Source organism: Syngnathus scovelli, chromosome 2, assembly GCF_024217435.2.
Source record: "Syngnathus scovelli strain Florida chromosome 2, RoL_Ssco_1.2, whole genome shotgun sequence".
Lineage (NCBI taxonomy): Eukaryota > Metazoa > Chordata > Actinopteri > Syngnathiformes > Syngnathidae > Syngnathus > Syngnathus scovelli.
In genome coordinates this window covers 22,103,869-22,130,185 of record NC_090848.1, presented here as the reverse complement: position 1 = coordinate 22,130,185, position 26,317 = coordinate 22,103,869, and the positions used below count along the sequence as shown (strand labels likewise).

At 43.1% G+C, this 26,317-nt stretch overlaps 1 protein-coding gene and 1 long non-coding RNA gene across 7 annotated transcripts in view; both read right to left on the bottom strand.

Annotated features, from left to right (window-relative positions):
- LOC125988874 (ELKS/RAB6-interacting/CAST family member 2) overlaps nucleotides 1-26,317 on the bottom strand; it is a 135,833-nt gene that overhangs the window by 13,386 nt on the left and 96,130 nt on the right. For all 4 annotated transcript variants that reach the window (XR_011086506.1, XR_011086508.1, XR_011086507.1 and 1 more), the window contains one exon: nucleotides 18,771-18,829. Coding sequence is in view for 1 of the 4 variants with exons in the window: in XM_049754587.2 (XP_049610544.1) it covers nucleotides 18,803-18,829 (27 nt within the window). In the remaining 3 variants the exon portion in view is untranslated. The remainder of the gene's footprint in view (nucleotides 1-18,770; nucleotides 18,830-26,317) is intronic.
- LOC137840079 (uncharacterized) lies at nucleotides 20,474-25,808 on the bottom strand. 3 transcript variants are annotated; one of them, XR_011086511.1, is made up of 4 exons: nucleotides 25,701-25,808; nucleotides 24,866-24,993; nucleotides 23,968-24,276; nucleotides 20,474-21,005 (listed from the first exon to the last, which is right to left on the bottom strand). It is a non-coding gene; the product is annotated as an uncharacterized lncRNA (long non-coding RNA). The 3 variants fall into 3 exon arrangements; XR_011086512.1 differs by having other exon boundaries at nucleotides 24,889-24,993; XR_011086513.1 differs by lacking the exon at nucleotides 24,866-24,993 and having other exon boundaries at nucleotides 25,701-25,799.

Below are 26,317 nucleotides of genomic sequence, written 5' to 3'. Positions count from 1 at the left end.
CAGCACAAGGGAGCCTTTTGGAAGCGGAGAGCACTGCAATCAACCAATCAGCCTTCAGATGGCTTTGACATGAAAAGAGAGCGCGGCCTCTTCTAACCCTGCGGGTCAGCCCCAATTTACTCTATTTACCCACTCAGGAATGACTCTCTGTGTGTGATGAAGGAGACAGAGGGAGGGAATTGGGCTGTGGGGGATTGGGTGCTCAAGGGCCTTGGGGTTGTTGGGCAGGTGAATTGTAGTGGGTAGGAGGGTGGGCTAGGTTTGGGGTGGGATGGGGTGGAAACTTGGGGGGGGGACACACACACACAGGGAGAGGCCTTCAGGTTGTGTTTGCAAAGCGAAAAGGCCAGCATTTGGAGTCCATTTTCTGACAATTTACCCTTGGAGAGTGGCTCAACACACACACGCACAATATTTCCATATCTGAGACCACAAGATCAACAACGTGGATGCTAGTAGCAAGAAGTTCACAATGATAAAAGAGCTGGCAGTGTTTAACAAAATGTTTTAAAAAAAAAGAAAAGGTAATACAAACTTGATAATGGTTTCCTGATGTCATTTCTTGAGGTTTTGATTACTGTGATTAAAATCCCCCACAGCATTTCCAATGAAAAGTGCATGCATATGTACAGTATATTCAACCTCAGTTACTTAATGCAATTCTAAACTCATTATTAAAATGTTTATACACTATATGGAGACATTTGTAATATTTAGAATGAAATGTTAAATTCAGTATTGAATTTGAGTATTGTATTCATTTATAGTAACAGTAAAAACAGTAGAAGCTGTTTTGATTTTGAAGCATCAAATAAATTAGAAAGGTTTCCACATACCCTCTGCAATGGATTAGTCATTGCTGGTTGGTGCATTAAATGTGTGTGGGTTTTTTTTGTTGGTAATTTTGAGATGTCCTGCTTTGTGAGCAGTCAATGAATGCACTAATAAATGAACAATATTACGAAACAAAAGTTTTCATTTCTTAAATTCACATTGCTTCTTTTCTAGAGGCAATGCTAAATTGATTAAAAAACTACTGAGATATAATTTTATAAAATAAAAGCTATTAAAATTAATTTCAAAAATATTTATTTATAGTATGTAGAGCCACAAAACAAAGTTAGTGAGCAAAATAGGCTAAAAAACAAAACAAAAACAGAATCTACCATCCAGATAGTGCTGTCACAGTGATAATCAAATTTCCCTTGATGCTGGAATAAATCAGGTTTTTGTTTACAAACAAAGAAAAAAAAACATTGTTTTCCTTTTCTCCAATTCGTCACAAGTCAACCCGTATTGATTTTACAAGTGAACAAGCCACTGTTTGCATTTGTTTTTGCACAGAATAAACTGAGCCCCAGATCAACACCCCAGCTGTGAGGTCTGGTGCCAGGCCTGGGCTGCACACCAGTCAACTAAACAGGACCAGTCATCTCTTCATCACACCAAACAGCCTCCTGGCTACACACTAAGGGGAGGCAGAAAAACTAAAAGCAGACAGAGAAACTTCAAGACAAAAGAGAGTCAGTATTTCCACAGCTCCCAGTCAATAGTATCACATATCTAAGGAGAGGAGATTTGAACTAGCCTATATCTTCTCTGTTTGTGTGTCTTAGTACAAAACTGTCCCGCTTCAGGGGCTCTGAACGTGCACTTTAATCAAGACAAGATGGCTCTGCCACAGGAAGTCCTCCAGCAAAGGACAGGAAACAGCAACGCAAGGGTCCACATCATTAGTCTCGCCCGTTCTCTCCAACGCCCCGCAGCCAAGATGAGTCCTGGACACCAAGAGAGGGTTGTGACCTGTGGCATGTCTCGATATCTGCTGTTAGTATGCTTGGAGCCTGCGGGCTGGAATTAATAACTGATTTGTTTATTGAATTGTGAGCGTTCAGCAGAGTCAAGTGACGGTGTGGTCTTTTGAGCTAGAAGACCAGTAAGTACTAGTTTCAGATCTATCTCTGCAGCTTTCTGTTGCCATACCCTTGCACAACATACACAAACACCTTTCCAAAAAGCTAAAGCAGCAATCTGCCCACCACATTCTCACCGCCCTTTTCTGTTCTGCAAGCCATCAAGGCTAAAGACGCTAATTTCTGTTGATAGCTTACAGGTGGCCGCTGCAAGGTGAACCACATCCAGTGCGCCGGCCTCGACAGACACATGCATATGGGCATGCCTCTACATACGCTGACAGTAAAACCAATCCTTTTACAAACCCAAACATCAAAGACAGAAACATACGCCAAGTTAAAACATCCACAGTAAAACATTATGCACTCTTGTAAAGTCTGAAGAATTTCCAACGAATGGTCTGTTCCAAGAGTGGCAAGATTCCAGACGGCGACAAAGCACTTTCTTGAATTTATTTTTTCCACATTTACGATTGAGTTCACCAGTATAGTAGTGTGATCTGTAGTATTAGTCCACAGGAACAAAACAAACAAAGAACTCTCTTACAGTTCAATTGGCAGAGTGTGATGTAACCATTCTAAAATACAGTGAGATTATGTAAAATGAGGTCTGGGGATTTACAATGTATATCCCACAATTTGCAGATTAACTCTGAAAGGTTGTCCTCTGTCAAAACATGTCACATTTAATCTGGAGAGGCAAGTACAAACACACACTACACGCACAATGCACGATATTGTATTTCCTGCCTGCTGTTGATATATATCAACGTTTAGCATTCATTTCGACTTAGTATTTAGTGTTTATGGGTTGGAAACAATGTGGTGTCATTTTGGGGGTGTGGCTTAGCTCGAGGCAAAAAGATCTAGGGTGCTCGCTTGAAAACGCAGGTTAGCATATTTTTATTTATTTTTTTTACATAGGAAAGGACGCAAAAAAAACGATCATTTGAGTGAATATGTGAGTAAAGTCACTATCCACAATCGTAAATGTGTTAGTTACAATTTCAAACTGGGTTAACATCATGGAAGAAATTTTTAAGAATTTCATTTACTACGTTCAAGTTTTCAGCATTTTTTCTGTTAAAATTTAAAGTGTTATGAGTCTGAAAAGTTAATAAACATACTTAATGACATTTAAACAACGCATTGCAGTTTGTATTTTAAACTGTTTTGACGCCTTTTACCGCTAAAGGAATATCAGCCGAGACTACCGACTTTACCGTCCTGCTCTTTGGAAACAAAACTACTGATGTCATCTTTTTTTTTTTTTTTTTTTAAATGAGAACCATTGAAAAAAAACTCATGTAGATTCCTGAACAACACATAGGCTTCATAAAAAAATAAAAACCTTGCCATTGCTTTTGCCCAGACAATACCAGAGGGTATAATCCTGAATGAAAGACGGTTCATTATCTTCTTTCATCTTTAAGTTTGCCTGACATGTACACAAACAAGCATGCAAACAAGAAAAAGACAACGTTTGAGGAAAGAGATAATCCTTGTCGAGGCATGCAGGTAATGAGGGTAGGACCTCCTCACATGCATCTATTTGGGGATTACACCAGCACTTTGATACACCTCCCTGTAATTGCTTGTGTACATTTGTAGCGTGCATGTGTGTGTGTGTGTGTGTGTGTGTGTGTGTGTGTGTGTGTGTGTGTGTGTGTGTGTGTGTGTGTGCGTGTGTGTGTGTGTGTGTGAGTGTGTGTGTGATTCCCTTTGTTGTTCTGTCTGTCAATCTAGTTTGTTACACTTAATCCCGAGGATGACACCCTCAATCCTGTGTGTCAATCTGAGACTTTGTAGCGGCACTCAGGCAAGGAACTCGGTTTAACACTTGTGCACGCTCTCCATTTTCAGAAATACACACGTAGACACACACACTGTTTGTAGGTGTGCGCATGTGTCAGGTAACACAAAAAGCGGATCACAAAAAGAACAAAGAATTTTTGTCTGTCAAGAAATACAAACAACTACACCACATCTGTGTGTGCGTGTGTGTGTGTGTGTGTGTGTGCGTGTGTGTGTGTGTGGGCAGACAAGTGATGAGGGAGTAAGAGCAGCAGGAAAAGAGCATCGCAAAGCACTCTGATTGAAAAACCCACAAAAATATATTTCAGCATTCATTTTCATGATCATGATGATCTCCATTGTTCTTCAAACGTCCCCCCTCCCACACTCAAAGGGAATGCGAGAAATATACACAATACATCTTTCATCAGATTTTAATACCGCTTCTGCTTGGCCACCAAAAAAAAAAACTTGGTACTGTATTAGATATTTTATTCCTGCAAGCTTGCACAAGGGAAGGAAATACCTTATGTGTGCACAGGTACTAAAATCCATCAAATATTCTGCATTGCAATCACAACAATGCAGATAGGCCACTCTGGAATGACATGGAAGATCCAAAGAGACAGAATAGCAATCATCCGGCCACGGCTTGTTTCCTAGTTTAATGGGACGCGCTCAGCTGTGTGCATGTGTAGAAAATGCAGGAGCAGTCACGAAGACGCACACATGCGCACAAACAAATTATAGCTAAGCCACTTATTACCTAAGCAAGCAGAGTAGTACGAAAGGAATGCCTGCTGACAAACAAACTAGTTCCAGACATGAGCGTTGCAACAAGAGGGGGAAGAAAAAAAAAAAAAAACCCGAATGTTCACACTCACAAGCAGACGGTGTGAGAGAAATAACTGTGTAAAAATAATTAGAAGGTTAAAACAACATAAACACATGTTTGAGTGCGCAGTTCATTTGCACTGCTGAGCAGACAGTAAACTCGCTCATAAAATGTATAGAAGTGCCATGATGGAGTGCTAAGGATGAGCATATCTATTCACACTTAAAGAAGTGCAACGTGCCTTTTACAACTGGCTCAAGTTACACAACTACGCCTGTGGTAAAGTTAACATTGTTAGCTAACTTAATTTCGCCTACCATTTCTAATTAAAACGAATTGTAATCCCTCGGCAAGTTGTCAAGGATAGACTGGTGCACTTTAAATTGCTTTATTAAACAAATGGGAACAAAATAAACACAAGCATATTCTTAGATAACTTGCCAAAGGTGTCACACACACAAAGTGGCTAATGGCCAGTTACTAGCCAAATCTACAATCTGGTTCTCTAATGTCTTTTGAGGGCACACAAACATTCAAAGTCACGGATATATTATGTAGAATGTAAGAATGTGTGTGTTGGTAACCACAAGAAGACAAAAATAATAATAATACCTGCACCACACATTTGTATATTTCAGATTTGTATTATGATGTGAATAATAGACGAAATATTTTATTACTGTAATTTTCGGACTATAAGTCGCACCGGAGTATAAATCGCACCAGCCATAAAATGCACAATACAGTGAAAAAAAAACCATATATAAGTCGCACCGGAGTATAAGTCGCACTTTTGGGGCAAATTTATTTGTCAAAATCCAACACCAAGAACAGACATGAACCAGCAACAATAGGCTAAACGATACGGTATGCTAACGTGACATATACACAAACTAGGAGCTGAGAACGGGCCTGAGTAACATTCAGAGTTATTCAAATAAGTATTACATAAATAACACGTTTATCAAACCATCTGTGTCACTCCAATTCATTAAATCCATCGATCGTCCTTTATGTAAACAATGCCGCGTATGCGCCACGTATGCGCCGCTGACGTCGGACTCGTAAGTTGCATTTCTAATTATTCTACAGACCCATATAACGATATATAAAGTATATTTCAAATAACTATCATGTAACAACAATATTATCAAACCATCTGTGTCACTCCTAATAATTAAATCCATCGATCAAATTCCCCGTCCATATTGTCAACAACGTCGCGTGCGCGCCGCACAGCTCTAGTATACAACTATATTGTAGCGTTAACAAAGTACCAGGAAACACGTGGGTTTGGTAAACGGCTCTTTATTTAACAAAACAAGAGTTCAACGAGCCAACAACTACTGAACTGTAACGATAAAAACATATACAAGTTGCTACACGAAATAAAATATATCAAATAACTATAACATAAATATGTTTTTCCAAACCTTGTGTCACTCCAAATCATTAAGTCCTTCAAACGTGTGGCCCTTCATCATCTTCGTCATCCCGTGATAGAATCCTTTGTCCTTATGTAAACAGCCGCCGCGCTGCTGACGTCACTTGCAGGTCAAATGACAGTAATCCCTTGCTACATCGCGGTTCGTTTATCGCGGTTTCACTACATAACGGATTTTTGAATTTTGAAAATTTGCGAAAAAATTCACATATAAGTCGCTCCTGAGTATAAGTCGCCCCCCCACCCAAACTATGAAAAAAAACGCGACTTATAGTCCGAAAATTACGGTACTGATTCATGGATTTCACGGATCTTTACTGCCCGTCCACCAGAGACCTCTCGAAATTGTTCGCAGGTGTAGCGGGATGCCGGCAAAGCCATTCCCCACATTAGCTCGCTGGAATCTCACATAAACAAATTACAAAAATACTTTTTCTCTAAAAGACTGTCTGAAAGTTCCCTAACTGTGCAGTGAAACCTGAGTGGGGCCTTGTTTATGTGTATGACAGAGTGTTTATATTGTCCTCCATTCCTATTCCATCAGATGGGGAGCAATTGGGCCTCTTACAGCTTCATTCCTGTACTACCTGTCTGTCTGTCAGGCTTCTGTTAGAAAAACGTGCCGCATCGGCGTGTGTATAAGTGAGAAACTGGTAGAGAAAACTTTTTTTTTTTTATTGCTAGTCCTATTTGTTTAATTTTATTGTTTGGGTTTTGGAATCCTTCCTCTAAGCTGCAATTGATCGAGGCCATCCCAGACAATCCTGAAGTCCGACACCCACAGTGAGTGATGCTGTTCAACTTCTAACGCTAGTCAGGTGAGGAGGAGGAGGAGGACCACCCAGCAGTGGATCCAACGTAGCTGCAGGGATGAAGCTTTGCAGCGGATGCACTCCGACAGGCGAGACCCCACCTGGTTAGAACACTGAAGTGGAAAACTGTGGCACAATGGTACCTATTGATGACTGCTGCTAGATTTGAATCTGCCATGCCCGCCTCTGCTCCTTTGAGACCGCTGGCGAGATGCAGAGGTACTATCGCATATCCACTTCTGTCATATTTAGGCTGTATGAATCTGGTACGTAGAATTTTGGAGATACAAAACATTGACTGCACGAGAGCTTCTTTTGCCTAGAATGTCACTGATTGAATAGAATAGAATTATGCATTAGATCACCAAGAAAACAGACAAAACAATTATTGGCTCGTTTTTAGACACATCATACACTGAGTCAGTGGCCCTGAGCCATGTAAGAAAAGAGGAACCAGAGAGAAAAACAGATTCAGCGGCAGAAGTTCAATAATTCAAAGCACCCGTTTAAAAAGTGGAAGCTTGGGGATGAACATGAAGAAATCCATTCTAATCTGAACATTCCAATCTACTTTTAACATTATACCCCTGAGGTACGCACCAAAGCTGTGATATAGCATCTAAACCAAGGTTCATGGAGTCCTTTAGCTATTACTCACAAACTAGTCCAAAATCAATTTTCAACCGCAACTATCCAGAGATGGATCCTATCCCAAGTGACGTTGCATGAGAGGCAGAGTATACCTCGAATAAATCACCAGTCAAGGTAGGATACTAGGGTTGGACTGATATGGATTTTTGTATGCCGATATTTGCCAGTAAAAAAATAACATTAGACTATACAGACTAGGATAGAAACAAAATGTATTGCATAAAATAACCCCTCCCCAAAATGCATTGCAACGGGTGCCAATCATACGCAGATTTTTGCTATTCGCAGTTAGGCCTGGTCGCCTTTCCCGCTAATAGCGGGAGTCAACTGTAAATATATTGTGATAAGAATCTTTCCCTTTAATGTTTTACAAATAGGCTTCTTGGCCGATAATAGTCAGCTAATTTAATCAGCCAGGCCTTATTTATTTTTATTTTTTTACAATGTACCATGTGGCCGAAACAGCAAACAAGCTAAAAGGTTTAAAACCGTCTTCAGTTTCGAGCCTAAATGAGAAACTTATTCCGCAGCCTTAAGACTTGAAACATTTCACAACACTTGTCATGTGAAGTCATCAGCAATAGGCCCGTGGCCTACTTTTTGATGTTTGAAGCTCAGTTTCATCAAAGATTTTGCTGGTTTGAAAAGCTCAATGGCACCACAGTCGAGATTCTTGAAAAAGAGACAATTCTAATTAATGACAGATCCAATACTGAGGAAGTGTTTTTACTTTGACAAATGGTCCCGCAGCACTTTAATTTTCTACAAGCCTCCAACATGCAGACGAACTTTGGAAGAGTGTTTGGCTAGCACGAGACATAAACTGCAACCAACTGTTAGGCTTAATGAGCGGTCCGGCTCGCATGTTGAGTGGCGGTCACACAGTTGCTGATGGTGATCGTGAATGTTGCTGATATGTACAGCATCTTGAGTTTTACAATAATACTTTAAAAAATGAGAAAAACAAGGCACCCTCTGGATACATTTAAAGTGCCTTTAATGTCACAAAATGGACAAAAAGCAGTCCAATGTGTTTCAGCCATAGTGGCCTTCCTCAGTTTTGTTTACAGTATACTCTTATACTATACCAAAAGAGCACCTCTGGTTCAAACATTTTTTTCCTTGGAGGTCCAGGAAGTGATCTTCTTCTCTTTAATACTTAACTATATTTTTAGTTATATATGCATCTGTGGCTAATAAAGTGAAGCATGAAGAGTCTTGTTTCTTTATTTCTCACCCATTAAGTCTCTGAACTACCGAGGGCCCCAATCACACTTTAATTTTTCATTTTATTATTTTATTTTTTGGGGTGAATTTTTATTTCAGTCATATTCAGCTGTTTTACTCAGTCTGTAGGTAAACTGTGCGTGAAACTGTGTGGTATTTTTTTAGCGCTTTAAAGTTCATGGGCTTTGATTCCTTTTTTATTTTCTTCTGCCTCTAAATCCTTTTCCCTCCATCAATCAGTCATCCTTTTGTAGATAACCTTTCCCTCACGCTATCCCACTGAGCATACACTGCACTTTTTTTTTTTTTTGGTCATCCCACCATGCACACTTTGCACGTGCAGACTCAGACACACACAGTGCGGCTTCCAAGTAGTGCCTCCACAGGTGTAAGGATCTCCTCAGGGAAGAGCTTTTGTGAGCTGCCATCTCCAAAAGATCACAAACCACACTTGTAATCCGGTCAGGATGTTTTTTTTATCCATTTCTCTTTCTACAGCACACGCACACACACACACACACACACACACACACACACACACACACACACACACACACACACACGCACGCACGCACGCACACACGCACGCACGCACGCACGCACGCACGCACGCACACACACACACACACACACAAAGACATGCATGCACGCTCGCTCGCTCGCTCGCTCACTCACTCACTCACTCACTCACTCACTCACTCACTCACTCACTCACTCACTCACTCACTCACTCACTCACTCACTCACTCACTCACTCACTCACTCACGCACGCACGCACGCACGCACGCACGCACGCACACACGCAATCACGCACACACGCAATCACGCACACACGAGTGCACAGCATAGTAAAAAATCCATACATCACCTAATCAATACTGGATATGACCAAGATTGTACCGAGTGCCTATAAACCCCCCAAAAATATTATCCACCACCTTGTTCCCCATGAACCTTTTTTCCATCAAATATGGGTATGAAAACTAACTCTTTCAACAATAGATGTCAAAGATTATTTTTTTTTTTAATAATTTAAATATTTTGAATTATTATTTTCTGGGGCGGCTCGGTGGCCCACTGGGTAGCACGTCCGCCTCACAGTTAGGAGGGTGCGGGTTCGATTCCACCTCCGGCCCTCCCTGTGCGGAGTTTGCATGTTCTCCCCGAGCCCGCGTGGGTTTTCTCCGGGCACTCCGGTTTCCTCCCACATCCCAAAAACATGCTTGGTAGGCCGATTGATCACTCCAAATTGTCCCTAGGTGTGAGTGCGAGTGCGAATGGTTGTTTGTCTCTGTGTGCCCTGCGATTGGCTGGCAACCGGTTCAGGGTGTCCCCCGCCTACTGCCCGATGACGTCTGGGATAGGCTCCAGCACGCCCGCGACCCCCGTGGGGACTAAGCGGTTCAGAAAATGGATGGATGGATGGATATTATTTTCTGTCCGTTGGTAGTCATTTTGGTTCTGTCAAACTGTATCCAACACATACAAACCCAAATTCATAAATTCAATTTAGCAATCTTAAAACTAAATTGATAGTCTTGGGAACTTTACCAGCGTGAATACACAGTCAAGGTCTGTCACAAAGTACAAGAGGTGATGATTTAATTGAAATGTTGATAGGTTGGATCATCCGCATGCTACTGATGACCCACACAAGTATGTACAGATCCAGTCTCAAGAGCACAAGAATTAATAACAGAGGAGTGATAAATCACTCCCTCCTTTGCGTGCGGCTGTATCTTAGTGTGTGTAATAGGTGTGTTGTTGGTGGGGATGAGGAGCTTACTTGGGCAAACATCAAACGCACATTAGATGTCTGAACACACATCAAAAACTTTGATGAAGAGGATGATGAAAAATTCCAAAGATTTAATTATTAGAGGTCTGTATTAGGAGCTGAAGTGACAATTAGCACACTTGCTGTCAGTGTACAGGTGTTGCTGAGTTTCACTCCTCTATTGGTCAAAGTGGTGGGACGACATTTGACCTCAAAGACTGATGATGCGGACAGCGGGATGAGGGATGGCTTCAGTCAGACACTTCGTCTGACCCCTAGTCCATGGCTCAACGGTCACCAAAGATTTACTTGCCAGCATGGGGCTGCATCCCATGTGCGCTCTGTGCCCGATGGAGCAAAGCAGCCCCAAAAGCCCCAAATCTAAGAGAACCTCCTCACAGTAGGGATAGGGTGGTCATTTTTTTAGTACGCACGTCTGAATGAATGAATACATATATGAATGAATGTTCTCCCCGGGCCCGCGTGGGTTTTCTCCGGGCACTCCGGTTTCCTCCCACATTCCAAAAATATGCTTGGTAGGCCGATTGAAGACTCCAAATTGTCCCTAGGTGTGAGTGTGAGTGCGAATGGTTGTCTGTCTCTGTGTGCCCTGTGATTGGTTGGCAACCGGTTCAGGGTGTCCCCCGCCTACTGCCCGATGACGGCTGGGATAGGCTCCAGCACGCCCGCGACCCCCGTGGGGACTAAGCGGTTCAGAAAATGGATGGATGGATGAATGAATGAATGAATGAAATAAACTACCGTATTTTCTGCACTATTAGGCGCACTTATAAACTTAAAATGTACTGAAAATAACGCAGTGCGCATTTTAATTTTTTTTTTTAATGTATTCAATGTTTCACCAGGTAAGCCAATTGAGAACACTTTCTCATTTACAATGGTGACCTGGAGGCAAGATGTATGACGTGTCTTGCCCAAGGACACAACATGTGACTGTGACAGAGCTAGGATTAAACCGCCAACCCTCCCGTTACTAATCGATCCGCTCTACTGCCTGAGACACGGCCGCCACACTTATAATGCAGAGCGCCTTATATATGGATCAACTGATGAATTTGAATCTGGTACAGCGCTCTACCAAAATGTTTCAGTACGTTTTAGTACGACTAGTAAATTACAAGGTTGAATCGCTTTCAGCATTACGGCAACCGTGGCAGTCACAGTGAACAACCCCCCCCCCTCCCCCTCACCGCAGCACATAGACACCAAAGCTAAGAAGCTAATCAACGCACGCACTCATGTTTTTCTTTTAAACTAAAGAAAGTGTATGACCAGCAAAAGTGAGAGGGGTTGCTTGACCAAGTAAGAAGCCAAACGTATCACGTTCATACGAAAAGGGAGCTGGACTTTACCTCATTGACTGGGTTGACATTCCCTTTAGCACAGCACCATCTAGTGGATGCATACCGCAACCCTCGTAAACCCCAGTTTGATGCAGTAGCTTCTATTATATGCGTCTTTTAATCCGATGTGCCCTGTATATGAAATAATTTCTAAAATAAAAATGTCAATGAAGGTGCACCTTATAATCCAGTGCGCCTTATAGTGCAGAAAATATGGTACTAAAATCTACAGGATTCTCTATGAACTGTAAAAATAAAATAAATTTACATGGCATAAGTACACTATAAAATTATAAATAAAATAATAAGTAAAATAAATAAATAAATAAATAGATAAATAAATAAATAAATACATAAAATAAAATCACATGCCATAACTACACCACAAGTGCAAGTAAATGATCTCAACCTAAGCACATAATCCAACAAAATCAACTCACATTAAAACATGTTTGTTTGCTAAATAAGGGAACTGATTGGTTCTTATCAATTCTAAGGAAATAATAATAATGTTCCTGGCAGGCAGCCTATGAACAGCTAATCATAGACCCTGTTATTCCATCCATGTCACTTAAAACGGACCATCCATCCATCCATCCATCTTCTTCCGCTTATCCGTGGTCGGGTCGCGGGGGCAGCAGCTTTAGGAGGGACTCCCAGACTTCCCTCTCCCCAGCCACTTCATCCAGCTCATCCCGGGGGATCCCAAGGCGTTCCCAGGCCAGCTGAGAGACATAGTCTCTCCAGCGCGTCCTGGGTCGTCCCCGGGCTCTCCTACCGGTGGGACATGCCCGGAACACCTCCCCAGGGAGGCGTCCAGGAGGCATCCTGATAAGATGCCCGAGCCACCTCATCTGGCTCCTCTCAACGTGGAGGAGTAGCGACTCTACTCCGAGTCTCTCCCGGATGACCGAGCTTCTCACCCTATCTCTAAGGGAGAGCCCGGACATCCTGCGGAGAAAACTCATTTCGGCCGCTTGTATCCGAGATCTCGTTCTTTCGGTCACGACCCATAGCTCGTGACCATAGGTGAGGGTAGGAGCGTAAATCGACCGGTAAATTGAGAGCTTTGCCTTTTGGCTCAGCTCTCTCTTCACCACAACGGACCGGTACAGGGTCCGCATTACTGCCGACGCTGCACCGATCCGCCTGTCGATCTCACGCTCCATCCTCCCCTCACTCGTGAACAAGACTCCAAGATACTTGAACTCCTCCACTTGGGGCAGGATCTCATCCCCGATCCGGAGAGGGCATTCCACCCTTTTCCGATCGAGGACCATGGACTCGGATTTGGAGGTGCTGACCCTCATCCCGACCGCTTCACACTCGGCTGCGAACCGTTCCAGCGAGAGCTGGAGATCACGGCCTGAAGAAGCCAACAGCACCACGTCATCTGCAAAAAGCAGAGACGCGATGCTGAGGTCCCCAAACCGGACCCCCTCAACGCCTCGGCTGCGCCTAGAAATTCTGTCCATAAAAATTATGAACAGAATCGGTGACAAAGGGCAGCCTTGGCGGAGTCCAACCCTCACTGGGAACGAATCCGACTTACTGCCGGAAATGCGGACCAGACTCTGGCATCGGTGATACAGGGACCGAACCGCCCTTATCAGTTGGCTCTGCACCCCGTACTCCCGAAGCACCCTCCACAGAACCTCCCGAGGGACACGGTCGAACGCCTTCTCCAAGTCCACAAAGCACATGTGGACTGGTTGGGCGAACTCCCATGCACCCTCAAGGATCCTGCCGAGGGTGTAGAGCTGGTCCACTGTTCCACGGCCAGGACGAAAGCCACACTGCTCCTCCTGAATCCGAGGTTCGACCTCCCGACGGACCCTCCTCTCCAGCACCCCTGAATAGACCTTACCAGGGAGGCTGAGGAGTGTGATTCCCCTGTAATTGGAACACACCCTCCGGTCCCCCTTCTTAAAGAGGGGAACCACCACCCCAGTCTGCCAATCCAGAGGCACTGTCCCGATGTCCACGCAACGTTGTAGAGGCGTGTCAACCATGACAGCCCCACAACATCCAGAGCCTTTAGGAACTCTGGGCGGATCTCATCCACCCCCGGGGCCTTGCCACCGAGGAGTTTTTTAACTACCTCAGTGACTTCGACCCCAGAGATTGGAGAATCCGCCTCAGAGTCTCCAGGCCCTGCTTCCTCAATGGAAGGCGTGTAGGTGGAATTGAGGAGGTCTTCGAAGTATTCTCCCCACCGACTCACGACGTCCCGAGTCGAGGTCAGCAGCACGCCATCCCCACTGTAAACAGTGTTGACGTTGCACTGCTTCCCCCTCCTGAGACGCCGGATGGTGGACCAGAATTTCCTCGAAGCCGTCCGAAAGTCATTCTCCATGGCCTCACCGAACTCCTCCCACGCCCGGGTTTTTGCCTCAGCAACCGCCGAAGCCGCGTTTCGCTTGGCCATCCGGTACCTGTCAGCTGCCTCCGGAGTCCCGCAGGCCAAAACGGCCCGATAGGACTCTTTCTTCAGCTTGACGGCATCCCTTACCGCCGGTGTCCACCAGCGGGTTCGGGGATTGCCGCCACGACAGGCACCAACGACCTTACGGCCACAGCTCCGGTCGGCCGCCTCAACAATGGAGGCGCGGAACATGGTCCACTCAGACTCAATGTCCCCCGCCTCCCCCGGGACGTGGGAAAAGCTCTGCCGGAGGTGGGAGTTGAAGCTCTTCCTGACAGGAGATTCTGCCAGACGTTCCCAGCAGACCCTCACAGAGCGTTTGGGTCTGCCAGGTCGGACCGGCATCTTCCCCCACCATCGGAGCCAACCCACCACCAGGTGGTGATCAGTTGACAGCTCCGCCCCTCTCTTCACCCGAGTGTCCAAAACATGCGGCCGCAAATCCGATGACACGACTACAAAGTCGATCATCGAACTGCGGCCTAGGGTGTCCTGGTGCCAAGTGCACACATGGACACCCTTATGCTTGAACATGGTGTTCATTATTGAAAATCCATGTCGAGCACAGAAGTCCAACAATAGAACACCGCTCGGGTTCAGATCGGGGGGGCCGTTCCTCCCAATCACGCCCTTCCAGGTCTCACTGTCATTGCCCACGTGAGCATTGAAGTCACCCAGTAGAACGATGGAGTCCCCAGAAGGAGCGCTCTCCAGCACTTCCTCCAGGGACCCCAAGAAGGGTGGGTACTCTGAGCTGCTGTTTGGTGCATAGACACAAACAACAGTTAGGACCCGTCCCCCCACCCGAAGGCGGAGGGAGGCTACCCTCTCGTTCACCGGGGTGAACCCCAATGTGCAGGCGCCCAGCCGGGGGGCAATAAGTATACCCACACCTGCTCGACGCCTCTCACCGTGGGCAACTCCAGAGTGGAAGAGAGTCCAGCCCCTCTCGAGAGGGCTCGTATCGGAACCCAAACTGTGCGTGGAGGCTAGTCCGACTATATCTAGTCGGAATTTTTCTGCCTCGCACACCAGCTCGGGCTCCTTTCCAGCCAGAGAGGTGACATTCCATGTCCCAAGAGCCAGCTTCTGCAGCCGGGGATCAGACCGCCAAGGTCCCTGCCTTTGGCTGCCGCCCAGCACACATTGCACCCGACCCCTTTGGCCCCTCCCACAGGTGGTGAGCCCATGGGAAGGGGGACCCACGTTTCCTTTTCGGGCTATGCCCGGCCGGGCCCCATGGGCGAAGGCCCGGCCACCAGACGCTCGCCTTCGAGCCCCGCCTCCAGGCCTGGCTCCAGAGGGAGGCCCCGGTGACCCGCGTCCGGGCGAGGGAAAACGAAGTCCATTTATTTCAATCGTCATAAGGGGCTTCTGTGAGCCGTGCTTTGTCTGGCCCCTCACCTAGGACCCGTTTGCCATGGGTGACCCTACCAGGGGCATGAAGCCCCCGACAACATGGCTCCTAGGATCATAAGGGCACGCAAACCCCTCCACCACGATAAGGTGACGACTCACGGACCAGTGCTTCTAATTATGTCACAATGAAAAATACTTTGCCCAAAACAAAGAAAAATTGTCTTTAGAAAATTGTAGAAATGTTGGTTAGTATTACATAACACTGAGGCTTGGGTTTAATTTACCATTTACTTTTATGGCTGTTTGACTGATTGTCATAGTTAAGATAATCACTCAAGGGTAATACTTGGAAACAAAATGGTCTTAGAAATATGCGATTTTGTTAAAAATGTCACTAGTTTTCATGCTTGTGGTCACAGTAGGGATTGGAACTACCCAGGACTGTAAAACATCCAGCATTTATTTGACCGCCAAACAATTTCTTGTTTTTAACAACATCACCACACGCCCTCCTCAGCAAGCAGCACTGCCATGTGCAAAACTGACTGCTCATCTTTGATGTGAACAAGACACTCGATGGAAATGACAACAGGTTTGCTAAAGCATTACGGCAACAGTATAATTGATAAAAAAACGGACAAGCAATTTAGCTTTCAAGGTCCAATCTATCGAGTTTCCCTATGATCTTAGAAAATGGACTCTGAGGTAAATGCTTCCAAGCAGTACCACTCAATTAAAAAAACAAGAAACAATGATGTAGCTTTTTCTTGTGTCCATCGGTTTTATTGACTGGTTTTTGTAGATCTTCGGGTTGGTTTTGATAAAACAGGAGCCCTTGGGTCGAGCCAATCAGATTGAGGCTTAAAGCGAGCCAAACAATTTCCTTGACACCAACTAAAGTGCATTCCAGAATATTAAACAGCACTGACTCCCTTTCGCAATGAAGGCGCTTTGCGGCCTCCTTCTACACACACGGGTGGAATAATTACAAATGTCCATATGTGGACACACAAATGCTACATTCAGTAAAATACAAAACAAAACAAAAAAAAACCTTTTTGACTTGTTTTTGCCAGAACAAACCCGTCCCCATTAGAAAGCCTCTCAGCTTCTTTCTCTCCATTCAGTACAAACAACTTTACGGTGGGATAAAAGCATAATGTTTCCAGAGAACTTCTCCCCCCACACTGCTTCACTTTTTGGCTCCAAGTTCTCCTCCACTTTTCCCTCCACCCCTCCTCTAGCGTACTATGCTCTGCCCAAAAGGGCATTCTTATTTCATTAGAGTAGGGGGTGTCTTGGAGGCCAAGAGGGTAAACAAAACCTCTGTAATCACCAGCAGGGCATAGGCACCCAACGAGCCAATCAGCATTCAGTGCTCTGACAAACATCCACAACTATGATACCTGGATGCTCCAAACAACTTTGCCAATTCCAATCTCAAAGCTCACATTGTGTGGAATCCAAATGGTGGCCTCACATTGGGAGTCAAGGGAGCGCCTGAAAAAAAAAAAAACCTGAATGCCTGCAGCTCAGACGGTGATGTCTGCAAAGACACAGCGAACCCTAGCTATTTCGCTGTCTATTTGGCTATCTATGCTGTCATCTCTGTTTGTTCATATTAGGTAGGGCTCACTCAGGGACAGGATATGGGGATTAGGTCCGGCCTTATTGCGCTGTAGCTACACACCACTAAATAGCTCCCATCTGTTCTTCCATAAAGGGCAGCTAACGCACGTTAGCTGTGCTCGCATTGCACACTGCCAGAACAACAACAGTGGATAGATGAACTGCGCTGATATTGCTAGCCACAACACCACTCTGCGCTAAAGGCTAATGTGCCTGGCTTATTGTATTAGATCGGGATAAGAAGAGCCAATACACACACGTTAATACACGCACACACCAACCGGCGTATCTGATTCAAGATACCGTAGCAGCTGGCTACGCCAAGACTCAGAATCCTACGTTTACCTTGAAGGAATACATATTAGAGGGTGGCCGAAAGAAAAACCGGAGGAGGAAAGAAAAGGATGGGAAAAAAAGATAGAGAGATGGAAAGAGGGAGAATTGGAGCAGTGTGGTCGTTCCTGACGGTGAATCCCGACACTGCTGACACATGGACTACATTACAGGCTGCTCGGGTACCGACCGTACTGTACGTTGTGCTTGGAAAGGCTCTTGTGCACAAATACACACAAGACTAAAGCTATCGTGGCTACACGGTGGAAAGACAAACCATTTGCTCCAACACACTAACAGATTTGTAATCCCTTAAAGCACCATCGGGGCATAGTGTATAATGACTAAGTCACTGAGGTTAGAAAGACAATCCACTTGTGATGGTCCACCTGTGGATTATTGATGGGAATTAATGACATTCATTGGAAAGTATGAGTCGAGCAAGCCGCCCGCTATTCGCTTCACTTGCCACATAAAAACGTGGGCACCCTTCTTCTCAGCCCTGCATCTCGTCATCCATGTTACTTGCCGTGTTAGCGCCAAGCAAACTATAACACAGGCCTCTTTTAGCACGTCTGTGTTGAAAGACATCTTGAGTCCATGGGGGGGCTTCGATATAAAGCTCCCACAACAGGAATTACCCTTTATGACTCTGCATTCTTCATTTTATGCTTTTTCAGCTTGCAGTCTTAAATAACATCATGACTGTTCAGCGTTGTATTGTAATTAACTACCCCACGCACGGAAACACAACTGGGTGGGGTGGCATGGTAAAATTTTACTATGGCTGAAGAAAGGCAAGACTTGGGTTAAGACTGACTTGTCCATCTCTGGTTTGTGTCACTGTGTCGTTTTTATCACCACTGGACCCACATGAGGCTGCTTAGTGCGTTTCGATCTAATAGCGCACAGTTGCCCATATAACCACGCAGACAGTGAACGGAAAGCACTTTCAAGAACCAGCACATATACCTTCACCATAAAGGCAGCTGTAAATCCCTGAATGCCTTTTAGTGGAAGGAAAATTCATATGCAATGGGAAAGGTGCTCTTACACTCCCTTGGTCGGAGTCGGCTAATGGTGTAGTTACCGTAGCCAAATCTATGTTGCCGACCAGTGATCACGCTAGCTTACTTTTGTGTGGATGATCATGAATAAATCATGAATGCATGAGTCCTGGATATACGTACAAGTTTGGGTACTCACTTTATTTGCAATCTTCCAACGATGGCGCCAAATCATGCCCAAATGCCCTCTTCATCCTCCTGGGTATGAAAACGGGAGGTAGGATACATCAATGTCAGTGAATCATTTTAAAAGCACACTTTCATTGCATCATGTGCAAAACATTTTTGAAAATAGCCCTTTTCACAATGTGACCTTCCTTGAGTTGAGCGATGGTCACAAGCTTGGTAAACGCTTACTAAAATTGCCTTAGTAGGCAACATGCGAGCTAGCCAAAATGCTAAATGTTAGTATGCAGCAACTAGCTGTGACGTACCCTCTAAACACACCCAGACCTATAAACACTCATTCTGGCAGGTTAAACGCACAGACGGACACGTTCTTCCACACAAACAATCAAGAGTGCCATGTGCAATTTCTCACAGATCTAAAGAAAGTAACTCGTTAAAAAAAAAACGGAGAAACAACCTAAAAGAAAAGGTTGTGCAATTCAAATTTTGATAAACACTAAGAATGTTTTCTATTTCCTTCAGGGCCTGCTGCCAAGTGTCTGGCAGTGGAGCTGGCATGGCTAAATGAGAACAACATGGACACGAATACGCCTGTCAAAGCGCACACACTTCCTGCTGAGCCTCAGAGCTGGCTTATATCTCAGGAGGATAAACACATTTCCAGTGCTTGTCTCCATCAATTATATTTCACCTGTACCTTGTCAAATCACAGTGTAATATGGCTTTAGGTACTCTGACGACTGATTGCAAACATCAGCGATAATTTTGTGTTGTTAGGGGCCGTAACAATTTTGCATCAGTTTTTATTTCACAACTGTTTGGTGTGACCTGAGCTAGATGCTAGCTATGTGAGAGTCTTATGAACTAATCAATAAATATGGTTACGCGACTTCAGGAATTGTTGATGGGAAGCAAAAAGAATGATGGGAAGTGTAGAAGACCATGGTGAAGAATAACAAACAGAGTCATGAATCATCGAGATGAAAGAGAGAAATAAAAGGAGGTGTGGAGTCTTGTGTTTGGAGGCAAAACAGTCTGAATGTCACACAAGTCCCGGCGCTGAGACTGCTTGACCTGACATACCCCATCAGCACCACACACACACACACACACACACTCACACGTACACACACACCGTCGCGCGCACACAGTCGCACACACATACACATACACACACACACACACACATCCTTGTTAACCTCCCTCTGCAGGACCCAACTTAATTTACCGAGTTCTGGGGTCCACCCTTTCTAGTGGTCCAAGAACTATGAAAAAAATCAGGCAACTCCCAAAAAAAATCTTGTTACTAAAAATCACTTTCAATAAACACAATTTGAAACTTTTTTTTTCATGTCAGTTTTTCAGTCATATCTGGGGCCTGTTTCTAACATTCCGGCTTTGCGGGGTCCACCTTTACACACATGAGATTTTTAGTCAGTTATGGGGATCGCTTTTAATATTTCAACCTTAAGAGGTCTACCTATACACACATTATTTTTTTAGCCAGTTATGGAGCTTGCTGTTAAGATTTAAGACTTGTTAGGTCTGCCTTTATAAAGAGGATCTATCAAGTTCAACCCCAACCCTAATCTAACCCAAACATGCATTTGTGTGGACTTAATCATTTGAGAAAACCTAAAAATTTTGTTAGTGTTATTAATACTTTCATCTGGCTAAATATACTAGATATACATTGAAATGTGCATTCTAAAATACATTCTGAAGTCTTTATTCAGATTCTGGTCCATTTTCCTTGGTCACAGTCTTAATATTCTTCAATTTGTTCAGTCATATTGGTACATTTTAAAATATTTAAATTCTGCATTTTAGCTAACTATAAAGTACACAGGATTTACAAGTAATAATTGTCGAGTCAAAATTTTAAATGGACACATTACAAATGTAGCCAATGAATAAAGGAACTTATTTAATCTAACATTTACGAACAGGAGAAGTGGAGCATAAAAAAAATCACAAACAAATAGTGAACAAATGGTGAAACAGGACCAGCCATGTGTTTCTATCTCTGTTAAGGGAAGCTCTTTCACTCATATTTTCTCCTCATGGTGGTTATTCTCTTTTTGACAAAGTACTTAACAGCTCGGTGCTTGTGGTTCTGCAGCAATGCATCTCTCGCAGTCAAGCTTACCAGGAACCTGATTTGTCAATATATACTTCCTTGAATGTTTATTTACTGCAGCACATTCCTCTGGGGTCCAGCTTCTTTTCACAACTTTTCCGTTACCTAAGGGCATAGGAAGAGCACTTTTTAGTTTACAACTTAATTAGAACAAAATTGCATAAAGAATACATTCACTTTATGTACAATTATCCGACAATATAATTCAAATGAGATATTTTATAACGTCAACTATCTTTGTCAACAGTGATGAGCCTACAATAGACATAAGTAAATCAGTTAATATCTGAGATATTAATCCGGTCATTTAAGTTGCTAGGTGGTCTTCAGTGTCAGCTGTTTTGATATTAACAAAATTAAAAATAGATGCACAAAAGGGTAACATTAGAATGCCCCCAGTTTTGGTGGTGGGGGAAAGAGGTCTCTCATTTTCTTGATTACTTTTAAGCAGTTTTGCATTTGACCAGAATGTCACTGCTGGTAGATGAAGCAATTCCTGGACCCTACAGAGGTTGCACAGGCAGTCAAACTCCACCATGGCAGCACATTGGGATGCACCATTTCTCTGACAAAACCATTAAGAACAGATACAAGTTGTTGCAAAATCAGGGAAAATAAAAAATAAAAATCAGAGAAAAACTTTTTTCAGACAGTGTTTTACATGTATGGGGAATTTGCTTTGATAACGTGCTACACATGGACAAACAAAGATGATAAAAGTAAATTTGGAAATATATAATGTGTAAAAAATTAAATGCAAGCTGTATAAGAATGGTATCTGCCTTGGTGTGACAATGTGTGAATTTGCATATTCACTAATAGGTTAATCTAGAGCAATTTTTCTTTCTCTCTTTTGAGGTACCGTAATTTCCGGACTATAAGTCGCGGTTTTTTTCATAGTTTGGGTGGGGGGGCGACTTATACTCAGGAGCGACTTATATATGTTTTTTTTTCACAAATTTTTACTTGATCATTAAGACATCACTTACAAGTATAGTTGACCACTTCCCATGTTATTTTTAGTATAGTTGATCACTTCACATGCTTTTATTTCTTTATCTTGAACATATTCAAAACATAAAAAATAGAGAAAACATCAAATAAAGCAATTAACACTTTAAAGCACCATATCCAAGTCCACTGTCTGCTGTATGTACACTTGCTCCATTTTTGCTCCTCTTATATTTATTATTATTATTTATTATTATTTGTTTATTTATCATTTATTCAATACTCTTATTTATTCATTGTTAGTGCCTTCTTGGGGTTTTTTTGTGTTGCTTGTATGCATATGTGTACTATCTCACCGAGGGATAGTGGAAATGTAATTTCAATCTCTTTGTGTGTCTTAGTATATAAAAAAATATATCGACGATAAAGCAGACTTTGACTTTGATAAAACAACCAAAAAAAATTATATTTTCAGACGAAACTGGATGAGGGCGCTCTAAATTTTACCGTTGGCCGTGACTCATCAACTGGGTGGGCTTAAGAAAAATGACACCAAAAAGAAACTCATATTTTGCAGGTTACAAACTTCAAGTTGTAAAATATGCAGCTGAAAACAGTAATCGAGCAGCAGAAAGAAAGTTTGGAGAACCATGATGTACCAATGGATTACTATTTCAAGTGACGTCAGTAGCGCGGCGCGCCGGTTGTTTACATACAAACGTGCCCACACAAGGACTACCATCTAAGTGACACGGAGGACAAAGAGTTTGAAGGAATTAAGGATTTGGAGTGACATAGAAGGTTTGAAAAACTATTATGGCTTTTACGCACGCCCGGTCTCTACTGAGTCGGGGGCCGACGCTCGGCCGAGTGGCTGTCCGCTGAACGGTGCGCGGGGCTCGGACATGGCCATTACGCACGCCCGGTCCTATGCCATGGAGCTCTCGTGTCTGGAAGTCCACGCCGCCACACGCTTGGAAGTTTGTTTTGTTTAATAAAGAGCCGTATACCAAACCCACGTCTATCCTTGTACTTTGTTAACGCTACAATATAGTTATATACTAGATCTGTGGAATAAAGACGAGGCTGACGTCAGGGCGCACGCGCGGCGATGTTGACAAAGGACGAGGAATTTGACCGATGGATTTAATGGATTTAAAGTGCACGGATGGTTTGATAATATTATTGGCTTATATTATAGTTATTTGAAATATAGTTTATCTATCGTTATATGAGCCTGTGGAATATTTTGAAGTGCAAGCGCCCTCAGTCGCGCGCACCCATTGTTGACAAAGAACGATCGATGGATTTAATGAATTGGAGTGACACCGATGGTTTTATAAACATGTTATTCATGTAATAGTTGTCCTTAATCACTCTATATGTTACGTCAGGCCCGTTCTCAGCTCTTTGTTTGAGTTTGTCACGTTAGCATACCTATCGTTTAGCCTGTTGTTGCTATTTAATGAATTGGAGTGACACTGATGGTTTTATAAACATGTTATTCATGTAATAGTTGTCCTTAATCACTCTATATGTTACGTCAGGCCCGTTCTCAGCTCTTTGTTTGTGTTTGGCACGTTAGCATACCTATCGTTTAGCCTGTTGTTGCTATCGTTTAGCCTGTTGTTGCTCGTTCATGACTGTTTTTGGTGTGGGATTTTGTCGAATAAATTGCCCCCAAAATACGACTTATACTCCGGAGCGACTTATATATGTTTTTTTTCACTTTTTGGGGCATTTTATGGCTGGTGCGACTTATACTCCGGAGCGACTTATAGTCCGGAAAATACGGTAAATGTGTCATGTATACATTACCTCTATTTAAAAATAGATGTAAACAAACATCTCACATATAATCAAGGTTAGCAATGACCTGTAACTCACATGAGAAAGGATGGGTCAATTTTCATTTTATGACAAAATTCAAAAGTTTAGACCTTACATGTCTAAGAAAAAAAGTCAAGTGGTGTTTAATATATCTTGCTTGGGTCATCTAAATCTTAGTAAGCAGCATATGTGAGGATAATTAGATACTGATACAGTAGTAACAATTGGGCAATTTAAAAGCAACTGTGATAAAGTTATATATTGAAAAGGATTACTCTAAACTCACCTCCCTTTTTGGCAGACTTTTCATTACTTGGGCCACGAGATGCGGAGGTACAAGAGGTCACTTCTATCACTTCTGGGATCAGCCCATCTGAAATGATGATTTTTAAGTACAGAAAAAAAACACAGTATAGCAATATTCTAAAACAAAAATTAACTGCACCTGTATAAGAATGCTTGGTCAAATTTAATATACTCTTGTTTTGAGCAGATTGATTTGCAGAGGTACAGAGCAGTCCTTTTGGGAATCATTGTCAGTATCATCACTGTCTGAGTAGTCCACTTTGAGAAACTCCTTTGATAATTGATAGCTCTATGGAGGGAATTAAAAGAAATGTGTTGTTAGTTTCTGCAAGCTACTCTTATATGCTGTATTAATATAAAGACTAGAATTTCTTTGCTCAAAATAATTAAAATTTCTGTCCAATATCTTAACTGGTAGACGACCGGTGCTGTACACATCCTCTGAAATATGCCAAAACCTTATATCACAGGAAATTTTACATATAAAACATGGAAAAGGCTCCAAAATTTACAACAAAGAAGCCACAAGAAACCATATTTCAGAAATCTGTTATGTGTGTGTGAATGATTGGCTTGGTTGGAATAACCATGACAACCTTAGATCCATACGGAGGGCCCCACAAGTAGCCATCAGAAATCTGTTATGTGTGTGTGAATGATTGGCTTGGTTGGACACCCATGGGCGCATGTTTCAACAATCCATCTATAGGTGTGTGTGCCACTGGTTCGTTTGGGCTCTATGAGGAGAACCACTAAAACCGTGTGATCCAATGGTTGGCTGAATGCTGTTTAAGGTACCTTCTGACTAAAGAACAGCTTTCCAACTAAAAGCTGTAAACTAAGAGAACAAGAAAAGGTCTACAAAGTTTATTTCTTACAACAAAGTCGCACTGAATGTTACCCGTTGGCTGGCATCTTGTTTGATGTTATCATCAGGGTCAGAGTCCTGCCAAGTTCTGGCTGGTTCAGGCAGCGCACCATCAACAGGAGCCTGAGAGCCTGTCACCTGGAATTAAAACCACAAATAACTTACCAACATCATACAGACACCACAAATGACAGACTCAAGACCTGTATAGTTAAATCATGTGAAGTTAGTCCCCGAAACCAAACAAGCTTTTCTAACTAAAGTGTTCCAGTCAGTTCTGGATGTCTAATCAGGTCCTATAACAGCATCTTTATGGATGTAGTGGAGCATCCTTCAGCATGACACTTTAGCCGTTTAGCTGTTGAGGATGTGTGGAACTATAGCTGTAATATAATCAGCCTCCATAATGTCCATAACCAAAATATGATCTAAAAACATGAGACAACCTTCGATCCATACGGAGGGCCCCACAAGTAGCTATCAGAAATCTGTTATTATGTGAGTGTGAATGATTGGCTTGGTTGGAATAACCAAGACAACTTTAGATCCATACGGAGGGCCCCACAAGTAGCCATCACAAATCTGTTATGTGTGTGTGAATGATTGGCTTGGTTGGACACCCATGGGCGCATGTTTCAACAATCCATCTATAGGTGTGTGTGCCACTGGTTCGTTTGGGCTCTATGAGGAGAACCACTAAAACCGTGTGATCCAATGGTTGGCTGAATGCTGTTTAAGGTACCTTCTGACTAAAGAACAGCTTTCCAACTAAAAGCTGTAAACTAAGAGAACAAGAAAAGGTCTACAAAGTTTATTTCTTACAACAAAGTCTAACTGAATGTTACCTGTTGGCTGGCATCTTGTTTGATGTTATCATCAGGGTCAGAGTCCTGCCAAGTTCTGGCTGATTCAGGCAGCGCACCATCAACAGGAGCCTGAGAGCCTGTCACCTGGAATTAAAACCACAAATAACTTACCAACATCATACAGACACCACAAATGACAGACTCAAGACCTGTATAGTTAAATCATGTGAAGTTAGTCCCCAAAACCAAACAAGCTTTTCTAACTAAAGTGTTCCAGTCAGTTCTGGATGTCTAATCAGGTCCTATAACAGCATCTTTATGGATGTAGTGGAGCATCCTTGAGCATGACACTTTAGCCGTTTAACTGTTGAGGATGTGTGGAACTATAGCTGTAATATAATCAGCCTCCATAATGTCCATAACCAAAATATGATCTAAAAACATGAGACAACCTTCGATCCATACGGAGGGCCCCACAAGTAGCTATCAGAAATCTGTTATTATGTGTGTGTGAATGATTGGCTTGGTTGGAATAACCAAGACAACTTTAGATCCATACGGAGGGCCCCACAAGTAGCCATCAGAAATCTGTTATTATGTGTGTGTGAATGATTGGCTTGGTTGGAATAACCAAGACAACTTTCGATCCATACGGA